Source organism: Rhamphochromis sp. 'chilingali', assembly GCF_963969265.1.
Source record: "Rhamphochromis sp. 'chilingali' genome assembly, chromosome: 18".
In the NCBI taxonomy this organism is placed as follows: domain Eukaryota; kingdom Metazoa; phylum Chordata; class Actinopteri; order Cichliformes; family Cichlidae; genus Rhamphochromis; species Rhamphochromis sp. 'chilingali'.
In genome coordinates, this window is record NC_137945.1 from 27,032,730 (window position 1) to 27,046,413 (window position 13,684).

At 43.8% G+C, this 13,684-nt stretch overlaps 1 protein-coding gene across 1 annotated transcript; it reads right to left on the bottom strand.

Moving 5' to 3' along the window:
• Nucleotides 1-4,357: 4,357 nt before the first annotated feature.
• On the bottom strand, nucleotides 4,358-11,157 carry klf6a (Kruppel like factor 6a). The gene is made up of 4 exons (XM_080865292.1): nucleotides 10,773-11,157; nucleotides 8,615-9,188; nucleotides 7,745-7,868; nucleotides 4,358-7,210 (listed from the first exon to the last, which is right to left on the bottom strand). The coding sequence occupies exons 1-4, from the start codon at nucleotides 10,872-10,874 to the stop codon at nucleotides 7,159-7,161; spliced, it is 852 nt and encodes a 283-aa protein (XP_080721418.1). The 5' UTR covers nucleotides 10,875-11,157; the 3' UTR covers nucleotides 4,358-7,158.
• Nucleotides 11,158-13,684: the final 2,527 nt, after the last annotated feature.

Here is a 13,684-nt window from a genome sequence, read left to right on the forward strand (position 1 = left end):
GATCCATTTTACCCAAAGACCCATTAGGTACTTTTTGTCAGATTATTATTATTATTATTTTCACCATCCACACCCTGCTGTACTAGTTCAGGGAGCTAAAGGGGAGTGAGAAGCGAAAGGCTTAGTCTTCTTCCCAAATTTCCGTTTTGTCCCATATAAATAGTTCCTTCCCATTAGAAACTCTTTCTGATGCCTGAAAATTATGATGAGCACAATTATGACGTGTACTATATGTGGTGGCCGTGGGAGGTCAAATGCATTGCAACTTAAGGAAACACTAGCAAATACAATCATGCTGCAAAACTGCAGAAAACACTGTTTTCTACATCCGTAAAAGAAGCAAGGATTCATCTGATTGTTGTGAGGGCGAACACAAATCTCTCTTAATCACACAATCCAAGTAATACCGTGGATACATGTTTGCTATTAGCTAAACGGCTAATAGCGTGTCACCTCTGCAGCTGCTCCGGCATGACTTTTATTTTTGTAAGCTTTTGCAGTGTTTGATTCTGTTGTGTTTCATGTGCTTTTGTGGACTTTTCTTAAAGTTGTACTGAGTTTGACCGCTCAGGGCCACCGTACCTACAGCTAATTCATGCCGACTAGCAAGTAAATCTGCACACCTAACTGCAGTTAGTGTTTACTAATCATATTGCTGATATAAATTCACTTAAAGAAGCAAAATACAATTTAAATCAGTCAGGGTTAATCCTACCAGTGGCTTCTGTAAATAATTTTTATTAGTCAGACACTAATCCACCCGCTAAAAACTTGTACTAATGAAGTTACCCATGCTATTTTGCATAAGACTCAGACGTGTTCGCTGGTTCACCCCGGGTTCTGCCACAAGGTCACACTTAGTTACATCAGCAGGCGGAGGTTTTGCTACACTGTGTCTCTGTCAGATTTCTTGAGAGGCTGTTGCTTCTTTCGGGGCAAGCCGGGCTCTCTCTGAGGATTGCATCTCAATTTTCAAAAGAACTGATAGCTTTAGACGGAAATTAATCTGTGTTAAAAGCGGTAAAAAAGCTTTAGCTCTTCATATTTCTGGGGCTTAAATACAAAACAAAACAGAGGAGGAAGAGAAAAAAACAAAAAAAATCTAATCTGGTACATTTTGTTGTGGGCAATGTTCTTAGATCCTCTCTCATTTCTTTTTGCTAATTGCAAGACGGTAATTAAGTGCAGAATCTAATTTACTATGGGGGGTTCGTTTAAGGAAGTATGCATTATTTAAGGAGGGGGATCCAAGGAGGAGGATTAATATTAGGGCGCATTAGAGTAAGAAAAGCAGAGAGGCACTTTTGACGACAACAGTGACATTGAGGATTGAAAAGGGAACGACAATGTTAGCGAGGCAGACGCCATCAATGATGATGATGGGGCTGGTGATGATGGCGATTATGGCACAGCGGTGGCGACTGCTGTTGTGGTTCTCTCAAGCCAAGGCACATAAAGGAGGGTCGCTGACCTCTGATTTCACTCCTATTTCCCATACAAGCCAAGTCCTAATAGAGTCTATTAGCAGAAAGAGAGGGAGAGAAAGCCCTGACGCTCGAGTAAAGTCTGCATATGTGATGACTTGCAGTCTGGCAGGCTGAATGAACCAGGCTCAGAGCCTGATAACCTCCTCTTTCCTTATTATTTCCCCTCATTTAACTCACTGTGTACCTCCATCACAGTCCATTTTGTGTGTGCGTGCTTGAGAGAAACTCAGCCAGAGCAATCTCTCACTCCTGCAGCATGTCTGTTATTTCACAGCAATTTTGGATAATGATTTATTTTACTATCCACAATTGGAAGGCCTTCCGCTTGAAAGGGAATGATAAAATAGTAATCCCGCTGCAATTATGTAGTGAGAGATAGTCACATTCATCGAGATCCACTGATACAGCTGACATGGACCTGAGAAAACTTTGAATTGATGGCGACTAACGTGCCCAATCTTTTCTAGCATTACCAGGTCGGGTAAGGGTGTAAAATTAGAAAAGCCTTTAGAGTACACTCTTTTTGTAAATGATTTGTCAACCGCTTCAGAGATTGGTTGCTCAACCAAATAACTGTTATTTCACTTTATATTAAGCTAGTTTTTCAATGTTTATTTTTTATACTCTTTTACTTACAATGAAAAAAAAAGGTCAAAAGATATTTTTCAGAGGGCACCACAATTTTTTTTTTTTTGGCAGAGATGCCGGCAGACTTTTTTGGAAGTGCATGCAGGGTCATATTTTTCTCCTCACGCCTAGTATATGTGTTCTACTCCAGGCTTTCTTTGGAAGACATTTAATAGTTAAACACTTTCACTTGCACTATGTTGAACTTGCAAAAGCAACACCTCTCAATTACGTTTTCATTAAAGTGGTGCACATTAAGAGTTCCACTTAATATAAATGGAGACCTATTATGTTGATATCAAGCTCCACATATTTATTCTTTCTTTCTACAAAAGTAGCTTTGCATGACTCACAATAATCCTTATTTGTCTTATACTTTAGCTCTCTTCCACCTCCATTTAAGCCAAATTTCCTCTGATTGGTTGCCTCTCAGGGAGTGGGTGGGCCTCTGTTCACATGGACAGAGCTTTGTGCTTGAGATTACCATAGTAGGGATATCAGCTCAATGAGAGAGCCAAAACTGCAGCTATAGGCTCACGGAAGTGACGTGCACATATGCTGTCCTCATTATTTAACACTTTAGCCATGCTTAATGTAAGCATCCAGCATTGTAACAATAAATATGACATAAAATAGGTCCTCTTTAAGGTCTAAATTGGAGTAAACCAATGACAAATGTTTAACAGAGGGTGTTTTAACTAAATCAAACATAGTGGAGGGCATAACTTTTGAAACAAAGTTTAGCCAACCCCAATATTTTATTTTATATTTTGCAAAAGTCTCAAAAATAAAACTACTAGCTTGGAGACAAAATGTCCCCTGTGACTATATCTTTAATGTCCAGTCTCATTCTGAGAGATGGCTTGTAGCTGTTGGTCACTTTCCACCACTGCTTGGTCATTTATTACATGCCCTTATGACAAAACCGCATTTCCAGCGCTTCACGTTGTCAGGAAACGCGAGCCTTGGGCTGCACTGTCCGCTGAGACATTAAAAGACGTACGAGATTGAAAAGTGATGGATTGTTTCCAGTAATCCTTCGGGTTTCAGCATCAATGTGGGAAAGCACGTGGAGCTCTGAACACATCAAAGGCAATACGCGGTCTCGATGCCACAGTCATGAGAAGCTTTATCCAATATGGTCCACTTCACAAGAGGTACAGCGAGGATGTGAGTCAGCAGCAGTGGAAAGTGAATTCAACATCTGCCTGGCTCCCAGCTGCAGAGGTTAAAGAACACAGAACAGGGATTTTCTCTACGAGCGGGTCAAGCGAGTGGCTTGGACTGGCTTGGAATGCTATCCCCCTTTTTTTAATGCTCAATAATGGTGCATTTTGCATGCTTGGTAGATGTGAAGTTGACAAACCAAGCAGGGCAGCAGTTTTGAGAGATCAAGGAACTCCAGGATTTAAGTGGGGGAAAAAAAAACAACGTTCTTCACCACTCCAAAGCCGGGAGGAGCGAGCTTAATTACCAACTGCAGGCAGAGCTTCATTTAGAAACCACAGGGCTTTTACTGAAAATCAGAGGTGCTAATAAGTTGCCTGCCCATTCGAGGTCATCAGCACGGGAAGCAGAGAAGAAGGGTGTTGTTTTATCTAACTCTTATTTTCCTGTTAGTTTGTAGCTTAAACTAGACTCTTTGCTTTATACACTGCTGTTTTGTATCATTATCTGTGTCAAGTAGAGTAATTATCTAACAAATGTATAAAAGCGGCTCTCTAATTAAATGCCACGGGCTGTAGGAGACGGAGATAAATTATTTATTCTGCTTTGATGAGAGCTAGCTAGCTCTGAGCAGTCAGTCGTTTTTAGACTTGAAACCGCTGTACCGGGATTTTACTGAAACTTTTCTGGGGGTGGGAAGAAAAAACAAAAAACCAAGCAAAAATTTGAATGTTTGCCACCAAGGTTTCTGTGTTTGAGAGCCAGCTTCTCCAAAGATGGTCATTCAAGAGACAAAGGTATGTATGAGTCAGGAAGAGGCGAGGTTGTTCAGAAACAAAGTATGCAGTGTTTCAACCACAGCTCTGATCTAATGTGATCTTTGTAGCTGCAGGGCAAGTTAAAAATATATTCCTCCAGCCAAAAAAAAAAAAAAAAAAAAAAAAAAAAAAAAGAAAAATTTTACAAAAAACCCAAAAAGAAAATGGAAAAAAAAAGGGGGGGGGGGGGGGGGGGGGTTCACAGTAATAAAGCATAACTCAGGAGGAGAATCAACAAATGAGACAAAGGAGGCGAGCCAAGGTCAGATAAGAATTTCTTATTCCAATAAAAAATACATTCATACAGAAATATAACAATTTTGCAAAACAATTTCAAATAAAAATTTCATAAAGCATAAACATAACAATTTTACAAAAGTTTTTTTTTCCTTTTTTTTAAATACAAAGATTTTAGAGAACAAAGAGCTCTGTGTGTGTGTGTGAGAGACAGAGTAGTTTGGGTAGTGGAGATGAAAGTGATGATGGAGATGTGAAAAAAAAGAAATGCGAGCAAAGACAAGAAGGAAAGAAAAAAAGCATGAGGCTGAATCAAGGCTCAATTATCACTTGGAACAGTATCGGCTGCTGTTTTCGCAGAATGGATGTTCCTGCTCTTTGCCTGCCAAGGGCCTTGCCAGCGCTCCCAAAATCTATCGCAGCAAGCACTTTCAAGTTTGTACTCATCCCCGTCTCCAGTGCCCGCTCATCTGAAATCCATATGTCGGAGCATGCCGCTCTGCAACTTGCTGCGACATTGGATTCCTGCAGCCGGGTCGCTGACCTAGAGACAGTGCCGCACAAAGATTTATCCTAAAGCAGTAATCGGTAGAAGCCCGAGCGGTTTGGGAGTCGGGGGGTTGGGCTCTACTTTGTCGTTGAGGGTCCTTCTCGCTCCACCTCCAAACAGAAACTTTGATGAGCTTTTTTTGTGGCCAAATTTCCCAGATCCTGAGAGCCTCCATTCACCCCACCCGGCTCACTCCTGTGGTTTTCATAATACTGTTGCAGCTTGGCTAAAACAAAGCTCTCCAGACAGGTCAATAACCAACCTACACAGTCAGCAGTCTGTGACAGATTCCATGCCAACAAAGCCTTTAGCAATTCATTACTGTGAGGCGGTACAAGGCGAGGCCTGTCCGACTGCAGCCTGTTAATTACAATAAATCTTTAGCTTTTTTCCCCCCTTCAGTCCCACTCGAAGGGATGCAGGGACAAGGAAAGGGGGGTGGTCAAACCGGGGTGGGGAAGGACACCGGTGAATGAGAGGAGCAGCACTGTGTGTGATGGACTTCAGTACATACTACACAGTAGTTAACATCTTTAATAAATGAATTTAAGTGCTCTAAACATACAGCATTTGTCCTATGTACAAGTTCAAACTTAAATTAATGGCATTTACATCGACTAAACTGGTGCTCCGACTCAAAAAGAGACGGGGAAAAAAAAAAAGGCAGTTGACTCAGAAAAGGTACTTTTGTGAACATTTACATTTAAACAACAAATTAACTGCCAGAAAAAACTAGTTTAAACACAAAGTAGGTGCAATTTCATTTGTAATTGAGCCTTGATTAAGCTTTTCGCAAATCACCCAGACAACAAATGTGACACCCCAAAGGGAGCAAAACCACGGCTACCCCAGAGGGCCGAGTCACTTGCATAAGGCACCATTAAAAGGTCAACAGTGCATTATTGGAAAGAAAGTACAAAAAAATCCAAAATGACTCCTCAAGGCAAAGAATGAATGAGAATGTTAGCAAGCAGGGGTGATCTGACAAACCAGAATGAAGGCAATGGATTTAAGTGTTAAAATATATATTAAAAAAAAAAAGAAAAAAAAAAAAGAGGAAATCGTCAAGGCTTTATGTACAATATTGTAACATTTAACTGTTTGCCGTTTAGCTGCACTTTTATTGAAACTATCTGGAGTCCTGATTACAGTGGAAACAGGAAATGAAGAAACCCTAGAACCATGCAACACCTGTCTATGATACTGAAGTTATAGTATAGTTGTGTTATACCTCTAAGCACACAGCTTATACAATTGGACTACAAATGAGCTTTGTAGCTTGTAAAAAAATAATAAACCAGGCTACATAACACATTGCACATTTAGTAGCTGCACCAAAAACACCAAAAAAAGCTCCTGTCATACAGTGACCAAGAGAGGGGAGGGGGGTAGGGGGGTGTTTTGGTCCCTAGGTTACACAGACCAGAAGGTGACATGTCAGCACCTCTCTCTCTCTCTCTTTGTCACTGGCTCTGGTCAAACCCAAGGCCTCGCTAGCTTCAGAGAAGCAGGGGGGCCCCCCCTCCCTCACCCAAGTCTGGTTACCACACAAGGCAGGCAGGCAGGAGCTTCCTCCCTGCCTCATCCTCACACCGCCACCAGGGAAACACAAGCGGAATGCTTCTCCCAGAATGCTCAGTCCACAGCAACATCGGTACCAGCCCATCCGCCAATCCCATCTCTTCTACCCCCCAAAATTCTCCTCTTCCTCTCCTCTCTCTTCCAGATGGGGAGGAGGGGGGTCCGGTAGCCAATCACAGACATTCACAGTGCACACATGCTTGCCTCAGACAGCTTAGTAAAGTACCAGTGTATCTGCTGTCTGGGAGATGTCCCCAAAACATCATGCACCATACGTACAAATCATTCACTCTTTAATTGTCTTTTCTTTTTATTTCTTCTGTTTTTTTTGTTTAGTTTTGTCTTTTTGTGTGTGTCTGTGTGTGTTTTAAGTCCTTCTCAATCCAAAAAAAAACAAAAAGAAAAAAACCGACAAAAAAAACTTGCCCATCCATGATTTTGTCCTCTTGTTGCAACAGACGACCTTCAGAGCGCCTTTCTCCGAAGAGAGGTCCCGGAGGCACTGGGTTTCAGTATGGTGCAAAACGGCATGCTTTGGCTGGAACACTCTCCCGCCACCCTGCTCTGGGACAGTTCAACCAAGAGACTGGTCGGGAGGCGGCGTTTGTTTACATTTTTTTTCCTTCCTCTCCCCTTTTCAAAACTTTTTTTCCCCCCCCACTTTGTGGCGTCGCTCGGCGCTCACCCCGCTCTAGATGTGCCTCTTCATGTGAAGAGCCAGATGGTCAGACCTGGAGAAACATCTGTGGATAGATTGGGGGGAGGCGAGAGAGAAAGTCAGTAAGATGCTGGATGAGGCACGCTGTAGGGCATGAAGATAGTCGTTGCAATCTGCAGACCTAAACTGAGAAATTCGTAATATGAAGAAGCCAGTTGCTTCATTTTTCCTGCAGCCTGGCTTTTCCTGATTTTTGTGTCAAAGACTCTAAAAATTAGAGTCCAAACATCAACGCAGACAAGCAATCTTGACATCTGACTCATAAGCTTCTGTTGGGCCTGAAATATGCTATGTCACATTTTTACTAGACAAACTGGCCAAAAATATCAACATGTGTATACTGAGTTAGCATTACCCGATATATCAGAGCGATCTATTCATTAGTCGAGTACTAGTTTTTTGGGCTACATGAATGTGCTTTCAGTCTAAAGACAAGCATCACTGCTAGGATGATGCATGGGAAGTGAAAATAATAAATTAAAAATCAGATCCCATGAGAACAAAAGCAGTCTTATCAGAAGCCCGGTGACGATGCTCAGAGATAAACAGCCCAGCTTACCTGTCACAGTGACTGCATTTAAATGGCTTTGCCCCGGTGTGCTTCCTGAAGTGTCTGGTCAGCTCGTCGCTTCGTGCAAAACGCCACTCGCAGCCCTCCCACGAACACCTGTATGGTTTCTCACCTGCGGGAGCAAACAAGAAGACTGGTTAAAACCCGCGCTAACATTTCCTCCTGGTGTGATGACATGCTTGTTTCGTTCATTCAAATCAATCAGGAAGACGGACTGACAAAGCTGTCTGAAACCTGGGATACCACTGAACCTGTTGGCTCACAGGCTCTGCGTGCATGCAGCTCGAAACATGCCAAGAATGTCAACAGTGCTGCAGTGTGGCTGAATGTGTGGGATATTTAAAATGCAAAACAGAGGGAGGGGAAAAAAAGAAGAAGCCGCAAGTGCAATTTCACACTGCTGATCAAACACAAGGGACATTGGAATGACCAGTCAAAGCACCTCCCAGTTCAGTCCCCCCGGCTCCTCAGCCAGTCTCCCCTTTCCCATGGTGAAACCCAATCTGTTTTGAAGTCCTTTTATCTCCTACGTACAACCCCTCCCCCTTGTAAACCCCCCCTCTCCTCGCTCTCTCTCTGGCTCAGTCAGTCACATTCCAGATAGATTAGGTCACAGTTTAGCTATCCAGCCATGCAGAGCTAATACTCAGCGCTCCAGCTGAGGACATCATGCACTGTGGACCTTTAATTACATGACACAATGGGCAGACGATGCCATTAAGGTGGAAGACTGAATTAACAGCACTCCTGGCATCGACTCAATAAAATCTGAGATTTTATGTTTTTAAAGAAAGTACTGTCTTTCCTTGTATCCCCCTTTTCTGTTTTTACTCTGGGGCAGATAGAGCCGGGACTCACCTGTGTGTGTGCGCTGGTGTGCTTTTAGGTGGGAGCTCTTTGTGTAAACCTTGCGACACCCATTGAAATGGCACCTGTGCACACGCCTCCTGCCGTCCGGAGATGCGTCTCCGCAGGCAAGTCCCGTCTTTTCCGAGCTCTTTGCCACGCCGCCGCTCCTGATTTTGACCGGCAAGTGCAACTCGGCATGCGTGCTCACCCAGCTGCTCATCGCGCCGCTGGCCTCCGAGTTGGCCTCGGGAGAGGATGGAGGTGTGCTAATGACAGAGGGGCTAAAAGGTCCAGAGCCAACCAAGACAGAGCCCAGAGGGTTGGAGGTAAAGCTGTGAGTGGGCGAGAGCTCCTCAGAACTGTCTGAAGCCTCGCTGCTGGCGTCTGAATTCACACTGTTGGTTTCCAAGATTTGGCTGTCCTGATTGTCCTCCTCGTGGGCCTTTGGGTCAGACTCGGCCTTGGCCTTATCCCCGCAGGCCAAGATCAGCTTGCTCCAGAGGTCCTCTTGGCTGTCGAACTTGAGGTCGGATGTGGAGACGTAAGGCTCGCTCTGCAGGTAGCGCTCCAGCTCCAAGCATGTCTGGATGAATGCAAAAGAAAAAGACAGTAAGAACAGATGAGTCACAGCACATTCACTCATAGCAGCAAAATGCTTCTGCGAGAGGGGAAATCCTTTTAAATCATGCATGCGCACATCCCCAGTATGCTTTTGGCTGGTGGAATATTTGCTAAACGCTTACAGCGGGAAACCAGCAAATTTCTGCTATTTCTGCATGTGCAGTAATGAGGCTGCACTGATTAAGCAATAGAAGGAAAATTAAAGAAAAAACAACCAATATTTGCTGCTTCTTTGTATCACATGACGCACGCTGATATACGTCTTAAAAGCTAAGCCCCGATTTTCAAAACTTTAAACTTTTGATGGCCAATTTGGGGAAAAAATAAAGACACATGCTTCTAGAAACCGCCATTATTTGCATTTCCTGATGCCGGCGTCACTAATCATGTGTCTCCTTTGCTCAGCTCAGCCCCCTCCACCGCTGATTGGGCATCATAACACGACGCGACCACATGGAGTTCATTGAGCAGCCTCAGCTCTGAGCTCTCCTGCAGCCAAACGTGCAGTGTCATTTCAGCACTCCACAATGACTCACTCAACAAATATAGAGTCCTTTTAAGGAAGCTCCTCAACTTCCCCCTCCAACATTTCAGCTGCTTGTCCTCATGCAGGACCGCTGTCATGCAATCAGTCCTTCCCCTCACTGTCAGCCCCTCCAAGCCCCAGCTGTGAAAAGATTCACTGACTCTAAATTTACTAACTTCTACAGGGCCCTTAAAGTTAAAAAGCAAAAAAGGAGGAGGGGGGTCATTAGAAGAAGAGTTCTGAGACAGCAGCTTTTATAAATATTCTCCTCTAGGCCTCTGCAGCTTTTACACTACATTTTTCCAGCTGTGCTGGTGTCTACTCATGCGAGGAGGAGGAGTAATTGGCCGAGGCTTGACATTTTGATATCGTTATGCCGTGGAGCCCATTCAAATCCCAAGAATGATACAAACATCTGCTTCGTAAAGGAAAGCAAATGCTCTGAAGCACAGAGACGTATAACGCAGATCCCACAACAGACTTATAACTTTGTGATTTGAAAAGCACCGACAACGACATCCTCTACTCTCATGCTGATTTCAAACTGCACTTCCTTCCCACAACCGCTGTCATTCGCCAGCATGTGTCAGCAGTTGACAGAAGCACCCCAGTGCCCTGAAAGCATCGGCCGAAAAACAAGCAGAAGCCGTGCTCCAAACAGAGCAGTGGCAGTGAAGCAGCAGCACGCCGATTCTGCTCGAGTTACTCTCTCCCCATTCATCTCGGACTCCAGCTGTCAGACTGACACACTGATCCACTTCAGCCGGCCACAAACTTCAGAACCAAACAGAAAATGAAACGGGATCCGTCTAAGCAGCGGGAGCCTGTTTTTGTACAACCGTTATCAGCGTACATACACGGACATAGTACATATAAATACATTTGAAGTTGTCCGCCGTGTCATGTGTTACAGCAAGAAGAGCATGAAATCTGCTCAGTTCCGCTTTGCCTTACAGGCTCAAATTGAGACTTAGTAGTGGAAAAAAAGAGCTGCTAGCGGATACATTAACTTATATTCACCTGCTGCCAGTACTCCTCCAGTGACGGTAAGGCTGAGAAATAGCCCGTGTCGTGAACTATTTGAAGTTCTTGAAAGATGCTGCACATGGGTAGAACATCCATTTTTCCCCGAGCTTGTGATTTTTTATTATTTAAATTTGTTTTAGCTGCACTTAAATATATTTTTCTCAGGTAGAAAACCCAGTGAAAGACACAGCAGCGATCCCTCCGCGATGCAAACGACTTGTACTCAGCAGCAGCACCAGAAGAAGACTCCGCGCGTCAGTCAGCCAGTCAATCCCCCCCTTTCCTTCTTCTCTCGCTCTCGTTCAAGGTATTTGCAAACACTGCACCACACTGGATGGGGAACAACTGCGCTCTGCAAACTTCCCTCTTCAAACCTCGATGCCCCCTCCCCTCCTTCCCTCTTCTCCTCTGCCGCCCCCTCGTCGTCATCAGTTACGCCCGCCTCCCTTTCCACCAATTAGCGACGAGAAGAGCAAGGGCCCGCGAATGATATCACAGCCGACCAATCGCGTCGGTCCGCTAACTCATCTCCGCTTTTAAGTGGTTCGTTTAACTCTCAGTGGCTCGTCTCTGATTGGCTGGTATTTATAGCCACATATATATAACCAGCGACGGGCTCTTTTCGCCGTAGTCTTTTTTTCTGTCGACGGTGTTTCGCCACAGACAGCGCATGTGAGCCGAAACAGTTTCTCTTCTGTGGTGAAACCTCTTGTGTACATGTGTGCAACTTTTGTCACAAGTAGCAGTTGCAACAGTGTTGTTTGAAGGGGGTTGTCTTCAAGGCCGTAACTGTGGCGAAGTGCTTGTGTTGACAAGAGCCATTGAAAGTTCCACTCGGTGAAGACGTGTCTTGGGACACGGTGACTAATGGATGGCAGGATATTATGTTATCACGACACACGCTGCCATTAGAGGAAACATTAGTCCTCAGTTCTCCTCTATGACTACATTCATGTAGACTTCTGCTTTATCGCTGATTTACTGAAGGAAGATCAAAGTTGCACTCTGTGGTTGAGGTTTGACAAGTGCAGCCCTTACTGGGGTTTTTTTAAAGTATCTTTTTAAACCCTAATTTGCACTTAAAAGAGCACAACGCAGAATTAATATTCAACAGTAGTTCCCCAAAGTTAAAGAGTTTGTTTTACCCCAATTTAATTATTATGATACATGGAGAAAATCCTGTATAAATTAACACTCAATTATTCCCAAGATCATTCTAGACCATGTTTAGGCGGGAATTTAACCAAATCTTTGAGCCTAACTTTGCACTGCTGTGCCCCGTGTTTGTGTAGACAGGAAGTGAGGAAAACACACTTTTAGAATAGTTCCACTACTTGTCTTCATCTTTTGTTTTAATATGAGAAGTGAGAAGTACTAGTGCTGTGCCATACTGCACATTTTGATATGCCCCAAGTATTGCCGATACCGATACTTTCACCTTATAAAGGCAGCTTTTGTAGGGGAGAGGAGTGCGTCATGATTTATACGATGAATTCTGAATGCATCTTAATGACTCTAAGTCACCACGATTTTTACTTCCACAGTAATTAGTTAAGATGAAAGCAAACTTTTTGTGTCTTTGTAAACTTTTTTTTTCTTTTACTTGAGACTTAAAATTTAAATGTGCCTGTCTTTGGGTCAGCTTCTGTTGTTTAAATGTGCTATAGGCTATAAAAAAAATTAAAAAGGGCATGACAGTCAACACTATCAGACAAGACTAACATTTTTCATAGCCTGGATGTTTCTTTTCACATACCTATACTTTAGTGTAGGCAGACTCTAACAGTACGCATAGTTGTGTTTATCAAAGGAGAAACGTGACAGTTTACACCAACACAAAATTCCTTCCTGTCATCTCGCGGATGACGTTTCATTCCAGTAGCATTCCATCACATATCTGGCCATTACTCTACGTCACCCAGCTTTATTCTTATCATTTCCTCTTTGGAGAATTACTCGCGTGCCACAGAGGCATCTCCTTCCTGCAGCTATTGCATAAGTTCACAGCACTGAGTTGCTGCACAGCCTGGCACAGCTGGTCCTCATGAGATAAACAACACCACAACACAGGACTTGCATTGTGTTCTAAGTGGCACTATTTTTCTGTCGCTGGCCCGAATAGACAACTGAGCGCCCTTTGTGCTGCTCTCAGCTGTGAGGTCACGTTGGTCACCCAGAGCATCTGATTTGGTCATATGGCAATGGGATGTCTTGTGAAGCCTGGAGCTGGCCTCAGTAGCCCTGCAAAAGAATTCCACTCTGCTTTGATGTTACTAATGGGGCTATTCATTGTGGCCCCTCCAGGACTCAGCAGACATGTCCATTCTATAAGAGCTTTTAAAACTTCTTTTGTCACCGCGTGAAATGTAACAGAATGTGCGGCTTATCATCGTACAATAATATGCCCGGCTTCATTATTCACGTATTTCCGAAGTTGCCAGAGCTTACACCGTTTGATGAATAACAGAGTACGCCGCCGGGTCCCGTCGGAGCAATAGTGGGCAGCTCCGCAGTAATCACTTCCTTCAGAAGACCTCTTAGATGAAGCATTTAGAGAATGCACGGGGTCCTGCATGGCAGCTTTTATCTCAGAAGGCCAGGTCCGGAGCTTTATCATCGTTATGTAATCCCAGCCCAGCCAGTAGCCACAGGAAAGAGCAATTACAGGATGACCCATTTCAATGAATCATTGTCAACCCAATCAGTGAGTTGTTCTATGGGGTTTTCTGAATATCCTGGGTGCAGTGGAGACCTACTGATGTGTTTTAAAAGTGGGTTTGGGAAGAGAGATTAGGCTGATCTCCAGTTTTTTTTATCACCTTCCTGTAAGTTATGACTGGACGTGAGTATCTGATTAACATAGATTACGTCTAAAAAGTTTGATGCTTAGTTCTTACAAAACATCT

Bases quoted from the DNA above. Each gene is read 5' to 3' on its own strand.
- klf6a (XM_080865292.1), bottom strand. From the start codon at position 10,874: ATGGATGTTCTACCCATGTGCAGCATCTTTCAAGAACTTCAAATAGTT. The intron at 9,189-10,772 runs GTGAATATAAGT...GCATTCATCCAG, and splicing joins TGGAGGAGTACTGGCAGCAG to ACATGCTTGGAGCTGGAGCG. The intron at 7,211-7,744 runs GTAAGCTGGGCT...ATCTATCCACAG, and splicing joins AAATGCAGTCACTGTGACAG to ATGTTTCTCCAGGTCTGACC.